Source organism: Alexandromys fortis, unplaced genomic scaffold, assembly GCF_014885135.2.
Source record: "Alexandromys fortis isolate MF-2015 unplaced genomic scaffold, M_Fortis_MF-2015_v1.1 scaffold_136, whole genome shotgun sequence".
NCBI classification, from domain to species: domain Eukaryota; kingdom Metazoa; phylum Chordata; class Mammalia; order Rodentia; family Cricetidae; genus Alexandromys; species Alexandromys fortis.
In genome coordinates this window covers 1530176-1554217 of record NW_026068024.1, presented here as the reverse complement: position 1 = coordinate 1554217, position 24042 = coordinate 1530176, and the positions used below count along the sequence as shown (strand labels likewise).

Here is a 24042-nt window from a genome sequence, read left to right as displayed (position 1 = left end):
CTGGAATCAGTATTGCTATTGACTTCTAGTTTTAAACCATGGTGATCTGATAAGATACATGGAGTATTTCCATTTTTTTTTATTTGTTGAGGTTTGTTCTGCTACCGAGTATGTGATCAATTTTTGAGAAAGTTCCATGAGGTGCTGAGAAGAAGGTATATTCTTTTTAGTTTAGATGGAATGTTCTCTAGATGTCTGTTAAGTCTAGTTGAGTTATAACATCTGTTAGTTCCCTTATTTCTCTGTTCATTTTTTTGTCTGACTGACCTGTCCAGTGGTGAGAGGGGAGTGTTAAAGTCTCCCACTATTAGTGTGTGGGGTTTAATGTATGATTTAAGCTTTAGAACTGTTTCTTTTACATATGAGGGTACTCTTGTATTTGGGGCATAGATGTTCAGTATTGAGATTTCTTCCTGATGGATTTTTCCTGTGACTAATATGAAATGTTCTTCTTTGTCTCTTTTGATTGATTTTAGTGTGAAGTCTATTTTGTTAGATATTAGGATAGCTATACCTGCTTGTTTCTTAGGTCCATTTGATTGGAATATTTTTTATCCCAACCCTTTACTCTGAGATGGTGTCTTTCTTTGAGGTTGAGATGTGTTTCTTGTATGCAGAAGAAGGATGGATTCTGTTTTCATATCCAGACTGTTATCCTGTGCCTTTTATAGGTGAGTTGAGTCCATTTACATTAAGGGATATTAATGACTAGTGATTGCTATCTCCTGTTAATTTAGTTTTCATTGCTAGTGATGTATATTTATGTGTTTTCCCCTTCTTTGGGATTTGCTGCTATGAGACCATCAATTGTCTGTGTTTTTGTTAACTTCCTTGGGTTAAAGTTTTCCTTCTAGTATTTTGTGTAGGGATGGGTTTGTGGCTAGGTATTGGTTAAATCTGGTTTCATCATGGAATATCTTGTTTTGTCCTTCTATGGTGATTGGAAGTTTTGCTGGGTATAGTAGGCTGGGCTGGCATTTGTGGTCTCTTAATGTCTGCATAACGTTTGACCATGAACTTCTGGCTTTCATTCTCTCCAATGAAAGTCAGGTGTAATTCTGATAGGTCTGCCTTTAAATGTTATTTAGTTTTTTTCCCTTTGTAGCTCTTAATATTATTTCTTTACTCTGTATGTTTAGTGTTTTGATTATTACGTGGAGAGGGGACTTTTTTTGATTCAGTCTATTTGGTGTTCTGTAAGCTTCTTGTATCTTTATAGGCATATCTTTCTTTAGGTTGGGAAAGTTTTCTTCTATGGTTTTGTTAAATATATTTTCTGTGTTTTTAAGTTGAACTTCTCCTTCTTCTATACCTGTTATTCTTAGGTTTGGCCTTTTCATGGTGCCCCATATTTCCTGGATATTTTGTGTTAAGCTTTGGTTAGATTTAATGTTTTCTTTGACTGATGAGTCTATTTCCTCTATTGTATCTTCAGCGCTTGAGATTCTTCCATCTCTTGTATTCTGCTGTTCCTGCTTGTGTTTGTGGTTCCTGATCATTTTTTCACGATTTCTGTTTCTGTAATTCCCTTGGCTTGTGTTTCCTTTATTGCCTCTATTTCAGTTTTCAAGTCTTGAATAGTTTCTTTCATATGTTTTATTGCTTTTTCTTGGTTTTCTTTAAGGGATTTGCTGATGTTTTCCAATTTTTTGTTTGTCTTTTCCTCCATTTCTTTGAGGGAATTTTTTATTCCCTCTTTAAGAGTCTCAAACATTCTCCTGAAATTATATTTTAGGTCATTTTCTTCTGCTTCATCTACATTTGGTTGTTCAAGTCTTGCTGTTGTAGGGTCTTTAGGTTTTACTGGTGTTGAAATAAGAGTGGCGGGGCTGCGTCCCCAGCACCCCGGCCGCCTGGCTAGCTTATGCCCGAAATAACAACACACAAACTGTATTCATTTAAACACTGCTTGGCCCATTTCTATCTAGCCTCTTCTAGGCTAATTCTCAAATATTAATTTAGCCCATTTCTAATCATCTGTGTAAGCACCCCAAGGTGCGCTTACCGGGAAGATTCTAGCCTACGTCCATCCTGGGTCGGAGGAGCTTCATTGCGTGCATCTGCCCGGGAGAGTGGAGCATGCCTCTCTATCTGAGGTATCTGTCTCTGAGAGGAGCTGCATTACTTCTGACCTCACTTCCTCTTCCTCCCAGCAATCTCTTCTGTTTCCTCCACCCACCTACGTTCTAACCAATAAAATGGGCCAAGCCAGTTTCTTTATTAGCCAATGACCTTCCTCCATCATACTGGTGCCTGCTCTTTGTGGTGTAGCATGTGATCGTACCTTTTCTACTCATCTTTTCCTCTAATAGGTTTGGTTGGGGCTATCTGAGATTCTGTTGAATGATCTTCTAGGTGAATCCAAAGCTCAGATGGCTGTTCCTTGTGGTACAGTTTGTTCCATGGTTCTAGTTACCCTTTTGGTCACTCCGTGTTCCTGGAGGTCGCTCAGTGCTCCTGGGCTTTGCTCTACTGCCTTGGAGTTTGCTGTCTCAGTCCTGTTCTAGCCTAGGTTGTTGGCTTTGACCTGTTTCTCTAAATCCTGGTCTGGATCTGTTCCTACAGAGGTCCCTGGTTTGGAGTTGGTCCTGCAAAGGTCTCTGGCTCTGGTCCATTCCCTCCAAGTTCCCAGGCTTGGGTGTGCCCAGATGTCCACACCTGCAGAGGATCTAGCTCAGGCTTACTTCCTCAGAGGTCCCAGACTCACTCCTGGACTTGCAGAGATCTCTGGTTCCTGTCTACTCCCTTGGAAGTCCCAGATTCACACCCAGACCCACAGGGGACCTGGCTCAGGCCTAGTTCCTGGGAGGTTCTAGACTCACACCCAGACCCACAGGGGTCCTGGCTTAGGTCTACTCCCTTGAAGGTCCGAGGTTCACGTCTGGACCCTCAGTGTTCTCTGGCTCTGGCCCATTTGCTCAAGTTGTTCCCTTGTACCTATTCCTGTGGAATTCCCTCTCTCAGGTCTGCTCTGTCCCAGATCGCTGACTCAGTCCTGGTCCACCCAGTGTCCCATTGTTCATTTTTTCAAGATTGTTTTGACTACCAGGTGTTCCTTGTGATTTCAAACAAATTTCAGGATATATTTCTATATTCTACAAGATTATTATTGATATTTTGAGAAGGATCACATTGAATCTGTAGACTATTTTGAATAGTATTAGCATCTTAATATTGTATCTATAAACATATGATGAATTTTTTCTATCTTCTTTATACCTTTGAACATGTATTATAAAGATACAAACCACTAGGCACAGTGGTTCATGCCAACAGTTCCAACTGTTGGGAGGCTGAGGCAGGAGGATCACTTGAGTCTAGGAGTTTTGGATCATAGTGCTTCATGGCAATCAGGTGTTCACATTAAGGTCAATCAATGTGGTGACTTCTGGGAGTGGGGGGGGGGCAATAGGTTGCCTGAGGAGGATTGAATCAACACAGGTCAGAAGCAAAGCAGGTCAAAACTCTCAGGATACAAGTCATTAAACTCCTTAAATTGCTCTTTATTTTATTCTTTAATATGCTGTTAGGAAAGGAACCTGTTTTTACTCTTTACCTTTGATACAGCTCCTTTCCAGTGCATAAGACAGCTGAGATTTGCTTTTTTTGTCTCAGCTTTGCTTTATGCGTTTATTCCTTCGATACCATAGCATATGTGTGTGCCTGCAACAAACAATATTAAGCAAGAAACACATAACAAAATTTCTACTAAGCATTCTATTTCAAGGAGTCTAAATAATGTATTGAAATTGAGTTTAGCTAAATCATGAGAAGGGTAACTACAATTATCCAATCTTCAACTCCATCAGTGATCTGAGAAGGGAAGTAATATTACTTGAGTAAACAGGAAGTACAGTCGAGAAACTTCCAAAATGTGTAACAAATGACAGAGACAACTGACTACCTGGGCAATCACCCAAAGTATCATTTGCAATGTTGAGGCAACCAACTTTGGCTAAGGCCTAGCATAACTGACATACCATTTTCAAAGGCAAGAAACTTTTCAGAACTATTTTACCCTGTCTTGGCAGGATATGACAATCCTGTTTTTATCCATTTACGGATACTCTGTATCTCTGTCAGTGGTCGAGGTATGGGCTTTTCTTTGCTCAAAGGCCAGTTCTGCCAAGAAGAAGACAAGCTCCAAGTGGAGTGTCTTTGGTGCTCAACATTCTCTCGGGAGTAGAGCGGTGTTGCCAGAAGTGATTGTGTCTCACTACCACAGAACCCTAGGTTAGATTAAAGGCCATTTTCTACAGCTCTTTGAAGAGGTTGAAGATTATACTATCTATACTAAATATAATCTCTACGTATCTAAAGAACCTGATTAGCCTACATATAAATATGACAAACATAGATGACTATTGATCTATAATTCTCAATACCTAAATAACTTAAAGACTAAGAGAATAAGCAATGACCTCCAAATGTAAACAATGTATATCATTATATAAACACTATGTAAGTATCTTAATCAGAGGTAGAAATGTACACTGCAACATGGTAAATATATATGTCAATACTATATATATATAAATACATAAAAATGTTTTAAACAGAGGTAGAAGCATACTCATATACAATAGTCAATATAATTTAACTTTGTATCAAAATATAAGAATCAATACCAATATAATTTTCTAAAAACAATAATTCACAAATACCAATCTATTATCCTATCACCAATTATCCCTCTTTTTTTTTAGAACATCCATGAGCCTAAAAAATACTTCCCCCATCCCTCAACCACATACCAATTATAATCAACCCCTAAAGGATGTCCCTAAACCTGAGGGCAAACTATGCTGGGAGAGGGGACGTTGTCCTCTAAAATTGCTTCAGCTGTCATGGGAGCAACGTTCTTCTTAGGGGGTCCTGTAAACAATGGTAAAATTACAAGATTAATATTTGGTCTGGGAAAATTGCAAATAGTCTCTGAATATTTTGAGGATGTCTGACCATTTGGAACTGTCTTGTTCAGCTGGTACCAGAAAACAGGTCTTGTAGTAGCAATATCAACATCATGACATCATATTAACCAGGTAAAGTCGATGTTGTGGGGCCCCATCTTCTTCCTGGAAGCTTCAAAGATTACTGCAGGAAAATTTATTGTTACTTATGGGAAACTTAAGCATTATCTATAAAGACATATACAGACATATATATTTAATGAAAGGTATACTAAAGACAGAAACAGATATGAGGAAAAGCAAAGTGTAGTGATGCAGCGAGCAGGCCTGCTTTTCGTCCTGCCAGGCTCCCGCACAGCTAGCTTTACACACAAAATAGCAACATACAAATTGGATTCTTTTAAACACTGCCTGGCCCATTAGCTCTAGCCTCTTACTGGCTAACTCTCACATCTGATTAACCCATATCTAATAATCTGTGTAGCACCACGAGATGGTGGCATGCCGGGAAAGATTCTAGCCTACATCCGTCTCCAGTCGAAGAATCATGGTGTCTGCCTCACTTCCCTTCTTCCTCCCAGCATTCTGTTCTGTCTTCCCTGCCTACCTATGTTCTAACCTATCAGGCCAAGCAGTTCCTTTATTAATTAACCAATGAAAGTGACAGATAGAAGACCCTCCCACATCAGCAAAGAAAGTTTATAAATTATTATTATTATTATTATTATTATTATTATTATTACTATTATGTCCCATATCATGGCTCTTGACAGGAGACAGAAACTCTGGGATATCTCTTACCAACAGGATTGGAATTGGAGAGGGACTGAGCCAGAGTCCCAACTCCAAAACCAGCTCTATATATTTATAAATAAATGCACCCTAGCCAAATGTGATTGGCTGATCTTCCCCATCACTTTTCTTCTACCTTTTTCATATGGATACCTCTTATTTCTTTGTTTTACCTAATTGCTCTGGGTTGAACCTTAAGGGATATGTTGAACTGAACTAGTGAAAGCAGCCAGCTTTGTGCATTCCAGGTCTAAAGGAGCAGCTCTCCACCTTTCATCACTGGGCCTGTTACCCTTGTGCTTTTCATATGCAATCTTTGGTACATTGACACAATTTTCTTCCATTTTTATCAGAAAAGAGTGCTAAATTTTGCCAAGGGGGTTTTTGTTTGTTTTTTACATTAGTGGAGATAATCTTGAATTTTTCTTTGCATTTTGTTGCTATAGTATACTATGCTGGTTATTTCATGTATTAAGTTACCCTTGCAGCCAAGAATAAATCCTACCCTGTTGAGGGGTATAGTCTTTCACACTGTGTTGTTAAATCCTGTAAATCCTGTTTGCTTGTACTTGAGAATTTTTGTGTAAATATTCATCAGAAATATTAATCTATCATTTTCTTTTCTGGTAGTGTCTTTGTCTAGTGTTCCCATCTGGACAATGCTGACCTCATAGAATCCATTTGAATTGTTTTCCCCTCTTCAATTGTTGGGGCAGTGGGGTGACTCAAGAGTGTTGCTATCGATTCTGCTTTAAATGTGTGGGAGAGCTGGGCCTGGTGACACATGCTTTTAATCCCTAACTCAAAAGGTAGAGTCAGGTGGATCCCTCTCTGAGTTTGAGGTCAGCCTGGTCTACAGTGAGTTTCAGGTCAGCCAGGGATGCACAGTGAGACCCTGTCCCAAACAAACAAAACAAAAAAACATTCACGGAAGCCATCTGGCCCTAGACATTAAACATGTTGGGAGCTCTTGATTATGCATTCACAAACTCTTTGCTCATTTTAAATGCTAATGTTTCCTATGTCTTCCTTATTCAGCCAGGCACTGTGTGTTTTGAGAAATTTTCCAATTTCCACTAGTTTATTTGATGTTTTCACATCAGTTCCTCTCATAATCCTGTTTCTATAAAACCAGAAGTAGTATTGCATCTTCCATTTTGAGTTTCCCTTTTGTTTCCAGTCAATCTAGTTAAATACTTATCAGTTTTGCTAATCTTTCTAAAGAGCATACACTTTTTCTATTTATGGTTTTCTCCTATCATTTTTCTAGTTCAATTATTTATTTCTATTCTAATAACTATTGTTTGCTTTGTTTTGTTTGGTGAGTTGATTTCCCAATGTGTAAATTGAGATTATTGTTTTGGAACCTTCTTCATCAATATAAGAATTTGTAGCTATAAATTTTCCTTTTATCCCTGATGCATTTATATAATTTGATATATTTTCATTTGCTTTCGACTCAAGATATTTTGTAATTGTCTTTATGGTTTCTTTTTGGCCTATTTGTTGTTTAAGAATATTAATTAGGGACTAAAAAAATTGCTCAGTAAGTAAAGGGCACACAAACACAAGGAGCGAGCACCCATGGGAAAAGCTGGTTGTGGTGGCCCACGGTTGTCACCCCAACATCCCTGGGAGCTTGCTAGCCGTTTGCCTTACCTAATCAGTGAACCCCCAGTTCCCAGTGAGAGATCCTCTCTTAAAGAACAAGGTGGTGCCAGCCAGATGACTCCATGAGCAAAAGTGCTTGCCATACAAGGTTAACAACCCTGAGATTGATCTACAGAAACTACATAAAAGTGAAAGGAAAGACTGACCCCACAGGGTTTTTCTCCACATGCCACATAATGCCATGGTGTAGGCGCAGTATACACCATAGACACACATAATAGTTACAGTTAATTAACAAACTAAAGAACCCCAAGGTGGACGGTTGGGGAATGACACCCAAGTTTGTCTTTTGGGCTCACATGCATGTGCACACGCATGAACACACACTGCCCCACCTACATGTATACATACACGAAGAGCATATTGTTTAATTGCTGCCTATACTTGGATCCTCCAGTCTTCTTTCTGTTGGATTCTAGCTTCATCTGTTGTGATCAGAAAAGAGAATCCTTTCCAGGTGTGATGGCGCACTTCTATGAATCCCAAGAGGCAGGAAAGAAAGTCTATGCATCTCAAGTATTTTTTTTTTTAATGTATAAGACTTATTTTGTGGTTTAACTTATTTTGTGTTCTTTATCTTGAGGAAAATGTGTATTCTGCTGTTGTCTAGAGGCATTATTGGGTCCATCATCTACAGTAATATTTACATCATTTTCCAATCAGTTTTCTGCCTGATATTCCTGTTTTATTCGTTACTGAAAACAGGACATGAAGGCTAGGAGCGTAGCCTGTTGGTAGAGCATTTGCACAGCTTATACAAGGCCCTGGGTTCAATACCTAGTGCCACCTGAAGAAAACATGACACTGGAGGCTTTTTACTATTCCTCTATCACTTTTCCCTTCAGCTCTGTCAACTATTAATCATATATTTCATATGTTCAGAAGCTCTAATGTCTTGTAAATAAATATTTATTATTATTTATCCCTAATAAATTGGCCATTTTGACATGTTCTTTATTTTTTAATTATTTTTGAAATTATAATATGATTACATCACTTCCCCTTTCCCTTTCTTTCCTCCATACTCTCCTATATGTTCCTCCTTAATATCCTTCAAATTTCTGGCCTCTTTTCTCATTAATTATTATCATATACATCTATGTGTATGTATTCCTAAGTGCAGCCTGCTCACTTTATATCCTGTTATTTGCATGTATGTTTTTTGGGCTGACCATTTGGTATTAGATAATCCCTGGTAGGACTATTTGTCACTCTTGGCATTCTTTAGTGGCTTATAAATCTTTGGGTAGAGTTGAGGCCTCGTGCTCTTGCCCCCATCTACTTTGGCATGCCTGTTGTTGTTGTTGTTGTCCTTGGTTAGCTCATGTTGAGACAGTCATGCTGGTGAGAGTTTGTGGGTATAACACACTCCCTGGTCCTCCGGCTCTTGCAATCTTCTCCCTCCCTTTTCTGCAATGCTCCCTGAGCCTCAGGTACAGGAGTTGTTTTATAGATGTATCCATTGGGCAGTAGTGGCCCTCATAACTTGATGGTAACCAGCAGATTGCTTATTAGGCTTAGCACTATTCAACAAAAGGGAAACCATGACTTATATTAGAAAACATTCCAGCTCCCCAGGACTAGTGAAGTCATGGATCTGGAGAAGAACCTACAGCCATCACTTTACACCCACAGATAAGGGTAGGCCCCACCCCTCACCAAGGAGACTTCTGGTAACAGATGGAGACCATCACATAAAACCACAACCAATCAAAATGCAGAGTCAAGGAACCCAGCCCCAGTGTTCTTTACCTTATATCCCAGATTTTGACTTTGAGTCTGTATTGTGTGTTGTTGGTATAGTACTTTTAACCTGTTTTAGTCACCGTACACCTGGAGCATCTTTTTCCATCTTTGACCCTCAACCTGTGTTTTTCTTTAGAGTAAAAGTGTTTTGTAAGCATCCCAAAACTGGATCCTGACTTTTAATGTTTCGCCAATATATATTTTTTCATTCAGAAATTACTCCATTTATATTTGATATAATAACAACTAATAGGAGAGAACTTATAGGTGCTATTTTATTATTTTCTCTCTGTGTTGTAGGGTTTGCCCCTCATTTCTTCAATTAATTCTTTCTTTTCTTTGTGCTAAAATTGTATGTTTTATGGTATGTTCTTATTTCCTTTTAAGTACGCTCTCTGGATGGTTCTTTTGTAGTTTCAAATTTTTAAAAAAAAATTGTAACAATTGGTTCTAAAGTGGCCTAAATTTCAGCAGTGTACAACACTTCTATTCCTTTTCAGCTCCCCTGTTTTACGTTGTCACAATTTGCATCTGTATTATATAATCATTAACATATATTCACAATTTTATATTTTTCTTTTAAATCCTAAAGAAAAGGTAGCATTTCAAAACAAAATTATGATAATACTCAGTTTAGTATTCATCCATGTGAACACATGTAATATACACATTAATAAATAAATAAAACACAATAATATACATACTCCAGACTCCTGTGTATATTCCATCTTTACGTGCCTTATTTTTTCTCTATTACTTTTTAATATTTATTTTATTATGTTTACTCCTTCAATATATGACTGTCTGTATTCTTTCATCTCTCCCCTCCCCACTATCATAAGCCCATGTTCATTTATCCAATACTGTGACCCATTTAGAGGTCTTTTTTTTCTGGTCTGGATCTATCTTTATTGCATGTCTGTAATTCTTTTCTGACCAGGAACTCCTCTTAAAATGCTAAGTGGCATGGCTAGGACTAAGGCTGTGGCTCTGCCAAGTCCAACATGGCAAAGGTCCGTTCACTGCCAGCTCTGTCAGCCATGCTCAGTGCCCCAGCTCCAGGTATGCAGCAGGTCTGTGTTGCCGCCATTAAGCAACTTGCCACATGCTTCTTATAAACCCCGTAAGTGCTCTGTAGCAAGACCTCCTGAAAGAGCCAGAGCTATTTCTGCCACCAGTACGAACCAGGAAGCCTGGAGCCGCATCTCTGCTCTCCACCAGCAAACAGAATCTATCTGAAAAACTGTGGCTGCCAAGAAACCGAAATTGACTGCCATTTTCATGCATCCAGAAGCCTTTTCTTTACGCTTTCTTAGGCTTTGTGTACATGTACGGTGCTGAATGTTGGGCACCATTATGTAAACAGAGACCACTTCTGTTTTCCAGCTTCCCAGACTTGAATTATCACACAAAACTATATTAATTACAACATTGTTTGACCTATTAGCTCAGGCTTCTTATTAACTAACTTACATTATAAATTGACCCATTTTTATTACTTTATATCTTACCACAGGCTTGTGGTTTGTTGCATCTTGCTTCATGGGCAGCTACATGGCATCTGCCTGACTCTGCCTTCTCTCTTCCTCTATCTCTGCGTGTATTTTCCATCTTGCTATATTCTGCCCTGCCACAGGCAAAGCAACTTCTTTATTAACCAATGGCAATAAAACATATTCATAGCGCATAGAATTACCATTCCTAACAGAGACCTTTGAAGTATTCAAAAGGATGATGGAGCCCCACAACAATTCCACCTGGATAGTGGTAACACCACTAAGCTGACAAACACCACCCAGAGATCAATTCTGGACTACAAACTACTCAGGACAGTTTCAAGGTAGCTGACTGAGATGGTTCAGCCTCACAGACTACTCCAGCTAGGACTTCAGATAAGCCCTACATTTTCCCATTAAACAGAGACTGGCACCAAATGATACAGCTAGCTCTCCCAGGACTTGACCATTATCTCAGTTTTCTCAGGGTCCCCTAGAGATGCCATTGCCTGCCCCAGATAATAGGAAGCAGTCACAGAACACAATATTCATATTCCCAAGAGACTGGGTGGGTGGTTTGGGTTATTTAGTGGGTTATGGATATTTTTCATTATTTAGAGGATTGGGTTACAAGTTGTTTTTGGTAATGGTCAGGAAAAAAGCAGAACAAAGGAGAATGTTTCTACTCTTGTTTAACATATTTTTGTACATTGATACAAATTTAAGGTTATTTTTGCTAGAACATATTGTACCTATGTTTCTACTCTTGTTTAAGGTATTATACCTATGCAGCTCATTTAACAATGTAATGTAAATTTCTAGTCTTTGAAAGTTATTATTACAAACTAGGATAATAAAGAAATGCATGTTAGTAGTTATTCACCTAAAACAATCAATCTTGTATTCATGTTAGGTATGTTTTCAAGGTCAAACAGATATCTTTTAGATAGACAAGTGGTCTTCAGATACTTCAGATATCTACAGAATACGGCATATAGAATATTTTGATAACATAAGCTTTTTATGACAATGAGACACATCTGCTCCCAATAGCACCAGTCTACTTCAGAGAAGATGATGGGCATCGAAGAAACTCCATATAGAGTTTGCTTGCTTTGTGGCAAAGTTAGTCACTGGGCAAGAAACTGTTCTTTCTTTGACTGCTGACAGTATGCTGTCTGAATTGGACAAGCAGGACACAAAATAAAGTGGCTGCTGTGTTGTAATTGGTGCGGCGGGGCTGCGTCCCCAGCACCCCGGCCGCCTGCTAGCTTATGCCCGAAATAACAACACACAAACTGTATTCATTTAAACATTGCTTGGCCCATTTCTATCTAGCCTCTTCTCGGCTAACTCTCGCACCTGGACTAGCCCATTTCTAGTAATGTGTGTAAGCACCCCAAGGTGCGCTTACCGGGAAGATTCTAGCCTCCAACCATCCTGGGTCGGAGCTGCCTGGGAGAGCAGAGCCTAGCGTCTCCAGAGAGCAGAGCTGTCAAGTCTGAGCTCACTTCCTCTTCCTCCCAGCATTCCATTCTGTTTACTCCTCCCATCTTCCTCCTGTTTACTTCTCCCACCTATGTTTTAACCTATCAGGGCAAGCAGTTTCTTTATTTAATTAACCAATGAAATCAACAGATTGATATATGACACTCCCACATCACTGCTGAACTTAACCAAGACAAAGTGGGGCAGTCCTTCAAAATTCCTACATCACAAAAAAAAATCTGTCAGGTATTCTAGGCCTGTAGGCTGAAGATGGATGCCCAACATTACAGAGGAACCTTGGGTGACTGTCCAGACAGGCAGATGTTTCTGTCATTTCTATAGTTTTAGAAGATGTTTGCTATGCACTTCCCATTTACTCAGGTAATGTTATATCCTCAGGTCCTTAATGGGGTTGAAGATTAGATAATTAAAGTTACAGTTTTCCTTGTTACCAAATTCAGAAAAGAAACTCACTAAAGAGGTGTAAAATGTATAAGGTTGAAAGACATAAAAGCTTAAATTGTTTATCTAAGAAAATGTTTGAGGTCTAAGAAAAATTATTTATGGATTGATAATACAAGTTAGCATAGAAAGTGAATTAGGTACAAAACTTTGGACTTGCCAAGATAGAATAGATGGAGTATTTTCTCCAAATATGCCAAATAAAAATGGAGTGGACCTTGTAAATTTAGTTCTTTCCTGATAATTGTTCTTATTGTATATAGCTTTTATCTGTCATAGTTAAACATTCCCTTTTCATTTAGACAACAAGGGGGAAATTTATGTGATATTTTGATTGTATTCTGATGTTTCCAAGACTGCCAATAAAATTTGCTTTAAGTCAGAGGGCAGAGATAGCTACTAGCTGGCCAAAATTAGCCATAGAGGTTTTGGAGGACTGAGGACAGATAGAGAGACACAAGAAGTGGTAGGGTGGGGCTTAGAGAGGTTCTTGCCCCGATATCTGATTTCTGAGTATTTGTTGATAAAGAATAGTTAGATAAATGCTTCGCCAGCCTGAGAAATCTACATTTTTATTTGTCTTCAGGTTATTGTATAAGGCCAGTCTGGAGGACTCTTTTTAGCACTTCTTGTAGGGCAGATAATAAACATGGTTTTTAATTTTTTTTTTTTGCTGTAAGTATTTAATTTCTCCTGCATGTCTAAAGGGCAGTTTTAGCTAGATGTAGAATTATTTTGTTATTCCTTTCTTCCTTGTGGCATTGTGGTGTTTCACCACGATCTGGTCAACAAGGCTTCTGCCAAGAAGTTTGCTAAAGGAGACAATCCTTGACATATGCTGAGTTTCTTTTGCCCCTTTTCAAGATGCTTTGGTTTTGTTTTTCAGCAGCTCATGTGGAGGTCCTTGGGCGGACATCCTTGGGTTTATTCTACCTGGAATCAGCTGAGCTTTTTGTGCACTTGTCCTTCCTCAGATCTGAAGATGTTTTCCATGCAAACTCACTGTCCCTTCTCCTCATCTTCATGAACCCTCATCACGTGTGTTTGGTCACCATAATGGTACCTCTCAAGCCCTTTAGGTTGTATCTGTATCTATTTTTATTCATTCTTCATTCTTTTTACTCCTCACCATACTTTCAAATGTTTAAGTTTGCCTGTTCTTTGTTTTCCATGTTAAAATTCTCTGTTGCTCTCGCCCATCAAACTTCACTTCACTTAACATAATCTTAGCCCCGTAATTTTGTTCTTTTTCATAATTTGTGTTTCTTTGTTGACTCTCCCATTTTGTTCATTTGTTATATTTTTCTTTTTAATCTTTTTTAGTCTCTCCTTCTTTTCCTGGGTTGTAAAGCAGGTTTAAGGTTATGATTTTAAAATCACTGCCTGGGAACTCTAAGGCGTGCCTTCACTTTTAGCGTCCTTGTCCAGAGATGCAGTCTCTTTCTTTGAATGAACCTCATTTCCTTGTATGCTTATGGGTTTTGTTGAAAACTGAGAATTTGAAAGAATATCCAGACCTGTTCACTGGCTCCATATAGAAGACCCTCGGTGACATTCATCAAGCTGAATGTCATAAAGCATGCATTTCCTATAGATCTGTTTGCTTATGTACTTAAAATTTTCCACCTCCTGCCATATACACAACTCTTCTAACATTCCTTAATTTTTTCTAAGAGTTTTCTTGGAAACATCAATGTTCTGTTGCGTTCCTCTGCCCATTGCCTCTTATTCCATGAGTCTAAAGTCCCCTGTTAGACCTTTTCTGCCACAATGCTCATTACTGCTTTCATCTTTCAACGATTTCCAACCCAAAAGTTTTCCATAGCCTCCCCCAAACACATGTCGGGTCTGTCACAGAAATAGTTTAATCTTTGGTACCAATTTCTGTTTTGGTTAAGGTTTTTATTGCTGTGATAAAACACCATGCCATCAGCAACTTGGGGAGGAAAGAGTTTATTTTTCTTATACTCCCATATCACAGCCCACCATAAAAGGAAATCAGGACAGGACTCAGGCAGGGCAGGAATCTGGAGACAAGAGCTAATGCAGAGGCCAGTAAGTGCTCATCTTCCATCTTCCTTTCTTATACCATCTAGGACCATCAGCTCAAGGGTGGCACCACCTCCCACAGTGAGCTGGGCCTTCCCATGTCAATCATCCATTCTGTCGAGACTACTTCTCACTGATGTTCTCACCTTTCAAGTGACTCTGACTTGTCAAGTTAGCCTAAAACTAACCAGCATGGAAGTAGTGTTCATTTCTGAAACTAAAGTTAGAACATTGGACGCTAAAAAAAAAAAAAAAAAAAAAAAAAAAAAAAAAAAAAAANGCAAAAAAAAAAAAACTCAGATAGAAAAGTTCTTGTGCTTGCCACACAAGCATGAGGACCTGAGTCAGATCCCCAGCACACATGTAAATGCTGGGCACAGCCACACCCATCTGAACCCCAGCACTGAGGGAATGGAGACAGGTGGCTACCAGGTGAGCTCCAGGTGAAATGAGCCAGGCTGTCTCCAAAAACAGGGTGAAGAGTGATTAAGAGAGACTGATGTCAACTTTTGGCCTCCACACACCACTTGTGTGCACCCCAATGTACATGCACATGAGCACACACAGACACTACACACACACATGCACAGTTAGTACATCATGTTCACCTAGAGCTGAATACCTACCCATGTGTAAATATGCACACACACACACACACACACACACACACACATGTTTAAGTGCCTGCTAAGTTGGTACAATCTATTCAGTTTTCAGCAGCACCCAATGATGTAAGCTTTGTGACACCATTTTGGGTAGTTAGCTCTTCAGTTAGTGAACCTTACCACTAAGAAGCAGATATTCTAGTGGAGCTGATGCTTAAAAGAAACACACATGCTGTAGGGCTATTGTTTAGAGCATATTAAAGAGAATGTGTGCTGTGGGGGAAAATCAGACATCGAGAAGAGGAAGGAAGAGTTGGCGCTGTGGCATTCGAGTGGTCTGGTCTAAGGATCACTAAGACAAGTCTCTGCACCAATGTAACTGAGTCAAGAGTAGAGACTCTGTTGGCTGTCTAGGGAAAGAACATCCAATCAGAGAACAGCAGGTAAAGGTAGGAGGCTGGAGCATGGTGACGGGCTGAAGAGGACCAGTGTAGACTTGAGTAATGGGGAAGACGGGTTAGAGATTAAATTGGAGAGCTATTAGGGTTGGCACATTGCTCAAGTCCTTGTAAATAGCCAGCTCTTTGGCCTTCTCTCTGGGTAACAATGGGTGCCACGACATTTTCTAGCACAGAGCAGAGTAATTCAACTTGCATTTTCAAAGGCTTGCCCGGGTCATTGTGCACAAGTCTAAAGGGAGTTGGTGGTTGTTTGTGCCATCCTAGGTATGTTACAGCTAACACTGACACAGAAGAGCAGAGTTTCCCGGCCGCTAAGGCTTTCAACACACACATTGAAGAGCTGAAGCTGGATGTCCTCCTCCAGAAGGTTGACCGCTTACGGTTAAACGAGGCTACCAAAGTGGAGAGTTTTGAGCTACTGTGTGACCACAAAGAAAAGGTAAGTGCTGCGTGGCACTGTTAAGTACTACCCTGCTCATATTGAACTCCAGTACCATGTCACAGTTCATAGGAACAGAACATTTCATGTGTTTTTAATAAAACCAGTGATTTTTTTAAAAATGGAATTTGAGTTAATTAGTTTTATCTAAGGTCACAAAAATAGGGACCAGCCTTATATGGTGTTAGGTTGAGTTTATTAACTTTGATATGTAATACCTGTTATAACATGAAGCATAAGACATTGTGCCCAGGCATGTCATATGTGTTCTCTGGAGAGAATAAAATTGTATTTGAAGTTTTCTATATTGCTATCAACGTAACACCTCTCAGTATTTTAAAGCTATTTCTACCAATAGTCATTCTGCAGTGTTTCATGATGGACTTGAAGAACTAATTTGTCTCACCATCACCAATGACAAAGGGGATCTAAGGGGCTCATGACAGCTCAAGGAGAAATAATATCTTTTCTGCCCATGAGCAAGATAAGCCTAACCTGGGTATGAGCGTTTAGCAACTCCAACACACTGTAAAATCCATGAATCCTAACTGATTAACACATAATGTATAAGCATACCAAAAGACCAGTCTATGCTCCGTAAGGATCTGCAACACTTACTGTCAATAAAAGCTTTAAAATTAAAAAAAAAATCTACATTCATAATTAGTTAAGTAAAAATCCTAATGGCTTTTTGAGTATATGCAGTTCAGTTTACAAATACTGCCTACAGTGCTCAGTAACCTATTCATTACACTGCAGTAGATATCTCACAAAGGATACTGAGAGAGGGGGCGCCCTGGTCCAGGGAGACTGTGTCGGTTCCATCCACTACACAGCTGGGTCCAGTTTCTGTTGAATATTAATTGATTTATGATCCAAATGTAACACTATATCTGGTCGTATTTCTTAGCCATAACATTTGGGTTTAAATGTTAAATACCCGTATGTATAAATTCAGTCATCTATAAATACCATTTTACCTGCCTAAATCTTTTAAGGTACGATCAAAGCAGTTACGTCAGTCTGGACCAATATGTGTATTAACCTAGTGCGTGGTTCTGTCTTTCCAGTTTAGTGAGGAAATAGAGTTTCTGTGGCGGCTTACCCGTGCCTATGGAGACATGTATAAACTATCTACCAATACACAAGAAAAGAAACATTATGCTAATATCGGTAAGTCATTTGTCAAGACTGGTTGTTCTCAGATGGCGTTGTTTTCCACAATAAATCATTAGTAGATTTTAATTCAAGTGAAATCATTTTAGTTAAAGACTCAATTTATTTCAAAATATTCTGGTGACCAAAAGCTGTACACAGTCTTAGAACAAAATGGCCTTCCTGGACTAAAGTTTATGTCCCTTTAAAATAATTGAGCTAATAATTTAGAGCAGGGAACTGAAAAACTCCGACCTCAGTTTTTAAAGGTTATGATGTCACAGGAAGCTAAAACACCTGTGCTGGTCTGGAGGACCATGGTTTCCAGCTGTGGCCGCTCACAGTTACACTCACAACTCACTTCCTGTGGCATGCAGGCCTAAAAACACAGAAATAACCTCTCATGTCAGGAATTTCCACAATGTGTCTGCATGAAACAAAAGCAGCCTTGATGTGATGATTAGCTAAGACGAGCGTATATAGCAACTATGTTGCCACGTGTACGTTTTTTGCATATATTTGAAATTTTCCATAATACAAGTCACGGTAAAAACCAAGGAGACCGTCAAACAGTTGCTGTTGGTGGCTGTGTTGATGTCTCACTGGGCGTCAGAATGCTTTCTCAAGGAAGCCCCTGAGCACCCATCTCTCTGAGCTTCAGAATAGTTAATGTCGTGGCTAGTTTTTACTCTCCTTCTGTTCCAAAGCTTTCTCTTTGGCTGGCTTTTCTATGATCGTATGAGAAAGAAATAGCAAGAGAGAACCCCTCCAAGTCTAGTGCTGGCATTTTTATTTCCATTAAGGATGTATCACTAGAATCTGTGTTGGTCTTTCTTCCTCTGGAAGATTTCCATCTCTGCACTTTAATTTCCCCCTCACTGGAGGAAGATGAGAGATTTCCCCTCTTGTCCTGTTCATATTTATCCTCCACCTTCCAGGGGTCAGTTTCCTATAGCGATCCAGTTGGCAGGAAATATACGTGGTGGAGTTCTAGAAAAGAGATTAATTTCAAAGAAAAGAAAATTTCAAGCAGAGTCTAGAAGGATTTATACTCCTATCTGTGGTGGGGCTGGGGGAATAAAGCATATTGATGTAAAAACTGTTTGACATTCATCAGCAGTAATGCATTTTTCTTAACACCTCCTTCTCTTGGATGTTCTGCTTGCTGATGAGACTAGGGGCACAAAATAGAAGGGGCCTCAGAATAGACTGAGGGGGGCCTCTGACTTTGCTGGGAAGGCGGCTTGTTCAAATAACCATAAAAGAGACTAGCAGAGATGGGATGTTGTTTTAGAAGAGTGTATAGGCGAGTTCAGAGTGTATAGCAAAAGTCTCTAGCAGGATCTAGTGGTTCGTGTATGGAGGTAACCAGTTCCCATAGGTACTATCGTTTTCATCTGTTTTGAAATTCAATGGGAGCTCGAGTGAGTTGTCTTAGCCTTCACTGTCAACTTGACTCAGCTTAGAGTTGCCTGAGAAGGGAATCTCGGTTGAGGGGCGTCCTAGATCAGACTGGTTTGTGGTCATGTCTGTGGAGGGTTGTCTTGGTTGATAACTGCTGCAGGCAGGCCCAGCCCTCTGTGGGCAGTACCACTCTCCGGATGTGTAGTCCTGGACCGAACAAGAAAGCCAGCTAAGCAGAGGCCTGCAAGCGAGACATCAAGCAGCATTCCCCCTCGGTTTCTGCTGTGCCTTCGTGGCTGTGAGTTCCTTGGTGAAGAGCAATGCTGCGTGGAACAGCAAGCAGGCCTGGGGCTGAGTCCCTGCTTGAGTTCCTGCCCTGACTTCCCTCCGCTGTGGTCTCCTACCTGTGAGCTGATAGATCATCTCCTCCCCTAAGCTGCTTTTGGTCATGGTGTTTGTCACAGCAACAGAATGACGCTACAGCAGGAGTTAACCTATGAGACAGCAACATGGGAAACAGGATGTAGGAAATCCAGGAGTAAAGCCAGTAGTGCATAGGGTCAAAATGCGGTTTATCCTTAAGAAGAAAACGTACAGTATCGCAACAAAGAGAGCATCGTTCTCACCCACACAGAAGGGATTTATTCAGTTATTGAAGTAAAGCAGAAAGAATCACTATGTTATTGGGAACAGTGTTAAAGTTTGGAGAGGGGTGAAAAGGGACCCAAGAAGGGACACATGCGTGTATGGCAGTACCACACTGAGAACTTAGTGTATACAAAGGACTGATAAATGGCCATCATGATTCAGTGTATAAAGAATGTACACTTAGTAAGGTCAAGATCGCGTGCACCGGGGCTAAGGGCAAGGACTCGGCCGGCTCTTGTGGAATGTTGGGTTCAGTATGAGGGAGGTGCTGAAGTGTTTGCCCTCATCAGCTTGTGTGTGGTGCCATCGGGAACCCCTTTATAAAACTCAGTGTGCCGTTGTGCAATGTTTTCCAAGTGTGGTTGGCTGTTCATGCGTATTCCAAGTAAACTAGTATTCTCATTCTTAAGGAGGCGTTTCTATAGCACTTCAATGATAGGTGTGAATCCTATTCTATAAGGGAAGGAGCTGCTCTTGGGGGAGAAGAGGAGATGCTACAGCCAGCCTGGATGCTACCTGACTTCCTCTGTTATCCTCAGAGTGGTGGGTTCAACCCTACCTAGCCTGTGGCGGTACACCGAAAGTTTTCAATAGCTGAAGTATTGATTCAGATCTGAGTTTCTGTTTTGAGAAAGTCTTGCTGTACAGTGCAAGCTGGCCGAACTCACAATCCTCCTGCCTCAGACTTCAGGTGCCAGAACTGCGGGTCTGCAGCAGCCACCATACTCAGTTTAGTTTGCTTTTCACATTAAAGAGCACATTTTTAGCTGGATGTGGTAACTCGTGCCTGTAATCCCAGTACTTGACGGGCTGAAGCAGGAGGATAGCCATAAGTTCAAAGTCAGCCTGAGATACATAGTGAGTTCCATACCAGTCTAAGTAACAGTATGATGCTCTGTCTCAAACAAACAAACAAAAAAGTATGTTTCTACCTGGGGAAAGGGAGCATGTTTAAAAATACCTGACCCCTTTGGTGTTTGTCTGAAGGAAATACCAGTTATTACTAAAATGCTTTGCTTAAAACTTTCTCCATCCTAGGTTGATTTCCACACAAAATATATCCTTCAGTGGATAAACTATAACATGCACCTTGAGCAAATAATAAATTACTTATTTTAGATGATACCTATTTAAGATTACCATGCCACTTTTGTAGCATGGCCTTTGTGGTCCCTGGATAGTGTCTTCAGGGCACAGAGGGGCGGGGAAAAAAAGAGGCACAAAGAGTCTCTTTGAAAGTCTCAGAATACCGTCAAGCCATTAGCGAACCTCTGTGAAGAATAGTCCTCACATGGTTAAAAGCAGTTCTAAACTGAGCATGGTAATTTGAGGGCACCATTTATTCCCTAGACCCATTCCCGTTGTGAATGAGCAGGCTGAGCTACATGGGCCATCCCAACCCCTTCACAGAGACCCTGGCCTTACTCTTCAACCAAGTTGCTTGTCTCTCTCTGCACTTGCTTTATACTGAAGGTTGCGAGCCCTGGAAGACAAAGGCCTTCTCTAATTGACGTTCTATTCCCAGATGGTCACACAACATGACAACTAATGAGCACTCAGCAATTGTCGTTTGAATTGATTACACGAAAGCAGTGTGTTTTACTTTAAGTAATGAATAAGAAACTTTCCTTGGCCTTGCCTAAGTCAGTTAATTCAGTGGGTCTCAAATTTGAGCACACGACAAAATCCTTGGCAGCCAGTAAACAGATCATCAGGACTGACCCTTGGAGTAAACCATTGACCCAGCTGGTGAATGCCCTCTTCCAGCAAGTTCCCCCACCTCGGGACCCAATGAGGTTCCCCCACCTCGGGACCCTATGAAGTTTCCCCACCTTGGGACCCTATGAAGTTCCCCCACCTCAGGACCCTATGAAGTTACCCCACCTCGGGACCCTATGAAGTTACCCCACCTTGGGACCCTATGAAGTTACCCCACCTTGAGACCCAATGAAGATCCCCCACCTCTGGACCCTATGAAGTTACCCCACCTCGGGACCCTATGAAGTTACCCCACCTTGGGACCCTATGAAGTTACCCCACCTTGGGACCCTAAGAAGGAGCCATGACTCTGCTGAAGACTCCACCTCCCCCCAACTCCTGCAACGACAGTAACTTCTCTCTTGGTCTTCCAGGGAAAACACTGGGGGAAAGAGCTATCACGAGAGCGCCCATGAATGGACATTGCCATCTGTGGTAAGCACGCAGGATCCCTGTGCCTTAACAACATGGGGACCCCTTGCGACACTCTGGGGAGTTTGGGGGGCTATGACTGCCACGCTCACCACCCAGAAGAGGATAGCGATAGTGCAGCAATTGTTATTACGGTTGTTCTCACATATTTCTCATTAGATATGTTCTAAATGTATCTCATGAGAATCTGACAAGCCTCATGCCTTTGAAGGTAAACTATAATTAAGTCTGATAAAATACACCAGGTTTTCTGAAAACATAAAGTTACATCCTGTGTCTGAACAAAATACAAAACAACTGCTCCAAAGAATCAAAGTGCAGAGGTTGCGGTCTCTAACCTGGTAAGCTATGGGAAACAGAATCCCCAGGTCAGGAAAATCCAGTCTGTGCATACGACGGCACAAAGAAATGTGACTAGCTGGGTAGACAGAGGACGGGCACCTGTGGAACAAAAGAGGAAAAATGTTTCAGGTTTTGTTTGTTTGTTTGTTTGGGGGTTTTCTTTTGCTTCTGTTTTGAGGGTGGTAGAAAGGAAAACTAAAGGCAGCATGTTGTTTTAAACTAGCCTTCCTTTTGCTGTTGTGGCAGTTTTACATCCTTAGTTACTGCTGCGCAGGCTGGCTTTGCTTTTTCTTCTCATGGGCTGTTCATACTGTTACCCCAGACATTAAAGCTCTACAGTGAAAAGTTAACTTATGACCCTTTGTTCAGTGCAGGTTTTCAGAAACATGCCCACTCTGGGGTTATTTTGTGTCTTTAGGGGCATCATTAGGCAAAATCTGTTTCAAAACATCCACCTCTTCCCTGTTCCTGTTACCTGCCCCTAAGGATCTGCTCACCAGACAAACCAGGAGCAGAGCGGTCTATTTATTCGGTGGTCAGCAGGGGGCGCCCCATTTACAAACACTAGCTTTAACTTCCCGAACAAAAATCCAGCAGTTTTTGTGTGATCTAAAATCTAAGAAACACACCCCAAAATGAGGAATAAATTTTAGCACCCGGGACATGTGACTCGCTTCCCAGCGCGCCCCCGGAACAGAAAGTGAACGTTGCTCTTTCTCTTGGTGCTTCTGTCTAACCTGGAAAAGGAGTGACCGTGAAGTTAACTTTCCGCTGCGGACTTAAAAGATCACTGTAACTGTCTGGTCCCCAGTAATGACACGAAAATTTATTAATTATGAAAACTCAGCCGATAGCTTAGGCTTGTTTCTAACTAGCTCTTATAACTTAAATTAACCAATTCCTATTGATTTCCTTTTTGCTTTGTTGCTTTGTTACCTCCTCTTCATCTTGCCCACCCTGTTTGCTCTGCGTCTCCTGGCATCTATGCCTTCTCCCCAGAATCCTGCCCTGAAAATACTGCCTAGGTATTGACTGTTCGGCTTTTTATTAAACCAATCAGAGTGACACATCTTCACAGTGTACAGAAAGATTATTCCACAACCCAACATTCCTCTGAACCCATGAAGAATCACATTATAAATGTACCTTGTCTTCAGTGAGGACTTTCATCTATGTAAGTTTTCAGTTTTCACACAGAAGCAATATCGAGTCTTCTTCAGGGACCCCAAAAGCACCTGTGCTATGGCTTCCCTTCATCCTCTTCACCCTCTCCCTCATTTTTTTGTTGTTGTAAATTAAATACCTTGTGTATGACAATGGGACTTAATTCCCAGATTAAGTTTTACCATCACAAAGTCGTGAACCAATTATGTTTCACGTGGTGTTTTTAAATTCGGTATTAATTTTTAACTTTAAAAATGTTAAAAATCAATTTAGTTGGTAAAAATTTAATAAGTTTGAATTCCAATTTAACCATAACTCTTAAAGTGTATTCTATCTACTCAGTAGAAAAGCCTTCATTCAACCAAATTGTAAAATTCAAGGCAGTGGCAAAAGAAAATCTTAAACTTTGACCTGTGAAAGAATGGGTGGAATTTAGATAAACTGATTACATAGCTGGTTCTCTCAATGTTGGGGAAACAAAACCTTTATTCTTCTGGAGTCTTTCACAGTACATTAAGACATTAATAAAATTAATTTTATTTTTCATATTTTTTCTCATTCAGTCAACATGAATGGTAAACTGGGATCTGAAGCCTAAGATCACCAAAATAGCTGTTTATTGGACAGCTGAGGTTATAAATTAGCTGGAAAGAGTTTCTCTGCTGTAATTTTAAGACTACCTAAACATTCTATAGGATCCTATTGTCTTTATCATATCAACCTAAAATACTCTGGAATTGAAATAATAAAGTATGTTTGCCAAATAAGTTTGGCTGTAGGTCTAACTGTATCTTCCATATGAGCATGCTCCACAGTTTGTGAGCTACAGCTACACACCTTATAGCATATGTGTACAGGAAGGAAGGTCTGTTTCCATTTTCTAAATAGAAGCAAAGCCCCATACATGTGTGTGTGTTGATCAGTAAGCAAGGCCACACTAATGCAGGAAAGCAGAACAAAACTTGAGATATTATATTCTCATATTTTCAGTCATCCTTTTATTGCAGGAGGCTGTCTCTG

The 24042-nt window shown here is 40.3% G+C and overlaps 1 protein-coding gene and 1 long non-coding RNA gene across 4 annotated transcripts in view; one reads left to right on the top strand and one right to left on the bottom strand.

Annotated features, from left to right (window-relative positions):
• Positions 1-24042, top strand: part of Rmdn2 (regulator of microtubule dynamics 2) — a 58827-nt gene that overhangs the window by 23217 nt on the left and 11568 nt on the right. For both annotated transcript variants that reach the window (XM_050163527.1, XM_050163528.1), the window contains 3 exons: positions 15945-16119; positions 17190-17292; positions 21459-21519. In XM_050163527.1, coding sequence (XP_050019484.1) covers positions 15945-16119; positions 17190-17292; positions 21459-21519 — 339 coding nt within the window. The remainder of the gene's footprint in view (positions 1-15944; positions 16120-17189; positions 17293-21458; positions 21520-24042) is intronic.
• Positions 17303-23623, bottom strand: LOC126514557 (uncharacterized). 2 transcript variants are annotated; one of them, XR_007595606.1, is made up of 5 exons: positions 23005-23623; positions 22488-22595; positions 21855-21957; positions 19083-19172; positions 17303-18264 (listed from the first exon to the last, which is right to left on the bottom strand). It is a non-coding gene; the product is annotated as an uncharacterized lncRNA (long non-coding RNA). The 2 variants fall into 2 exon arrangements; XR_007595607.1 differs by lacking the exon at positions 19083-19172 and having other exon boundaries at positions 23005-23618.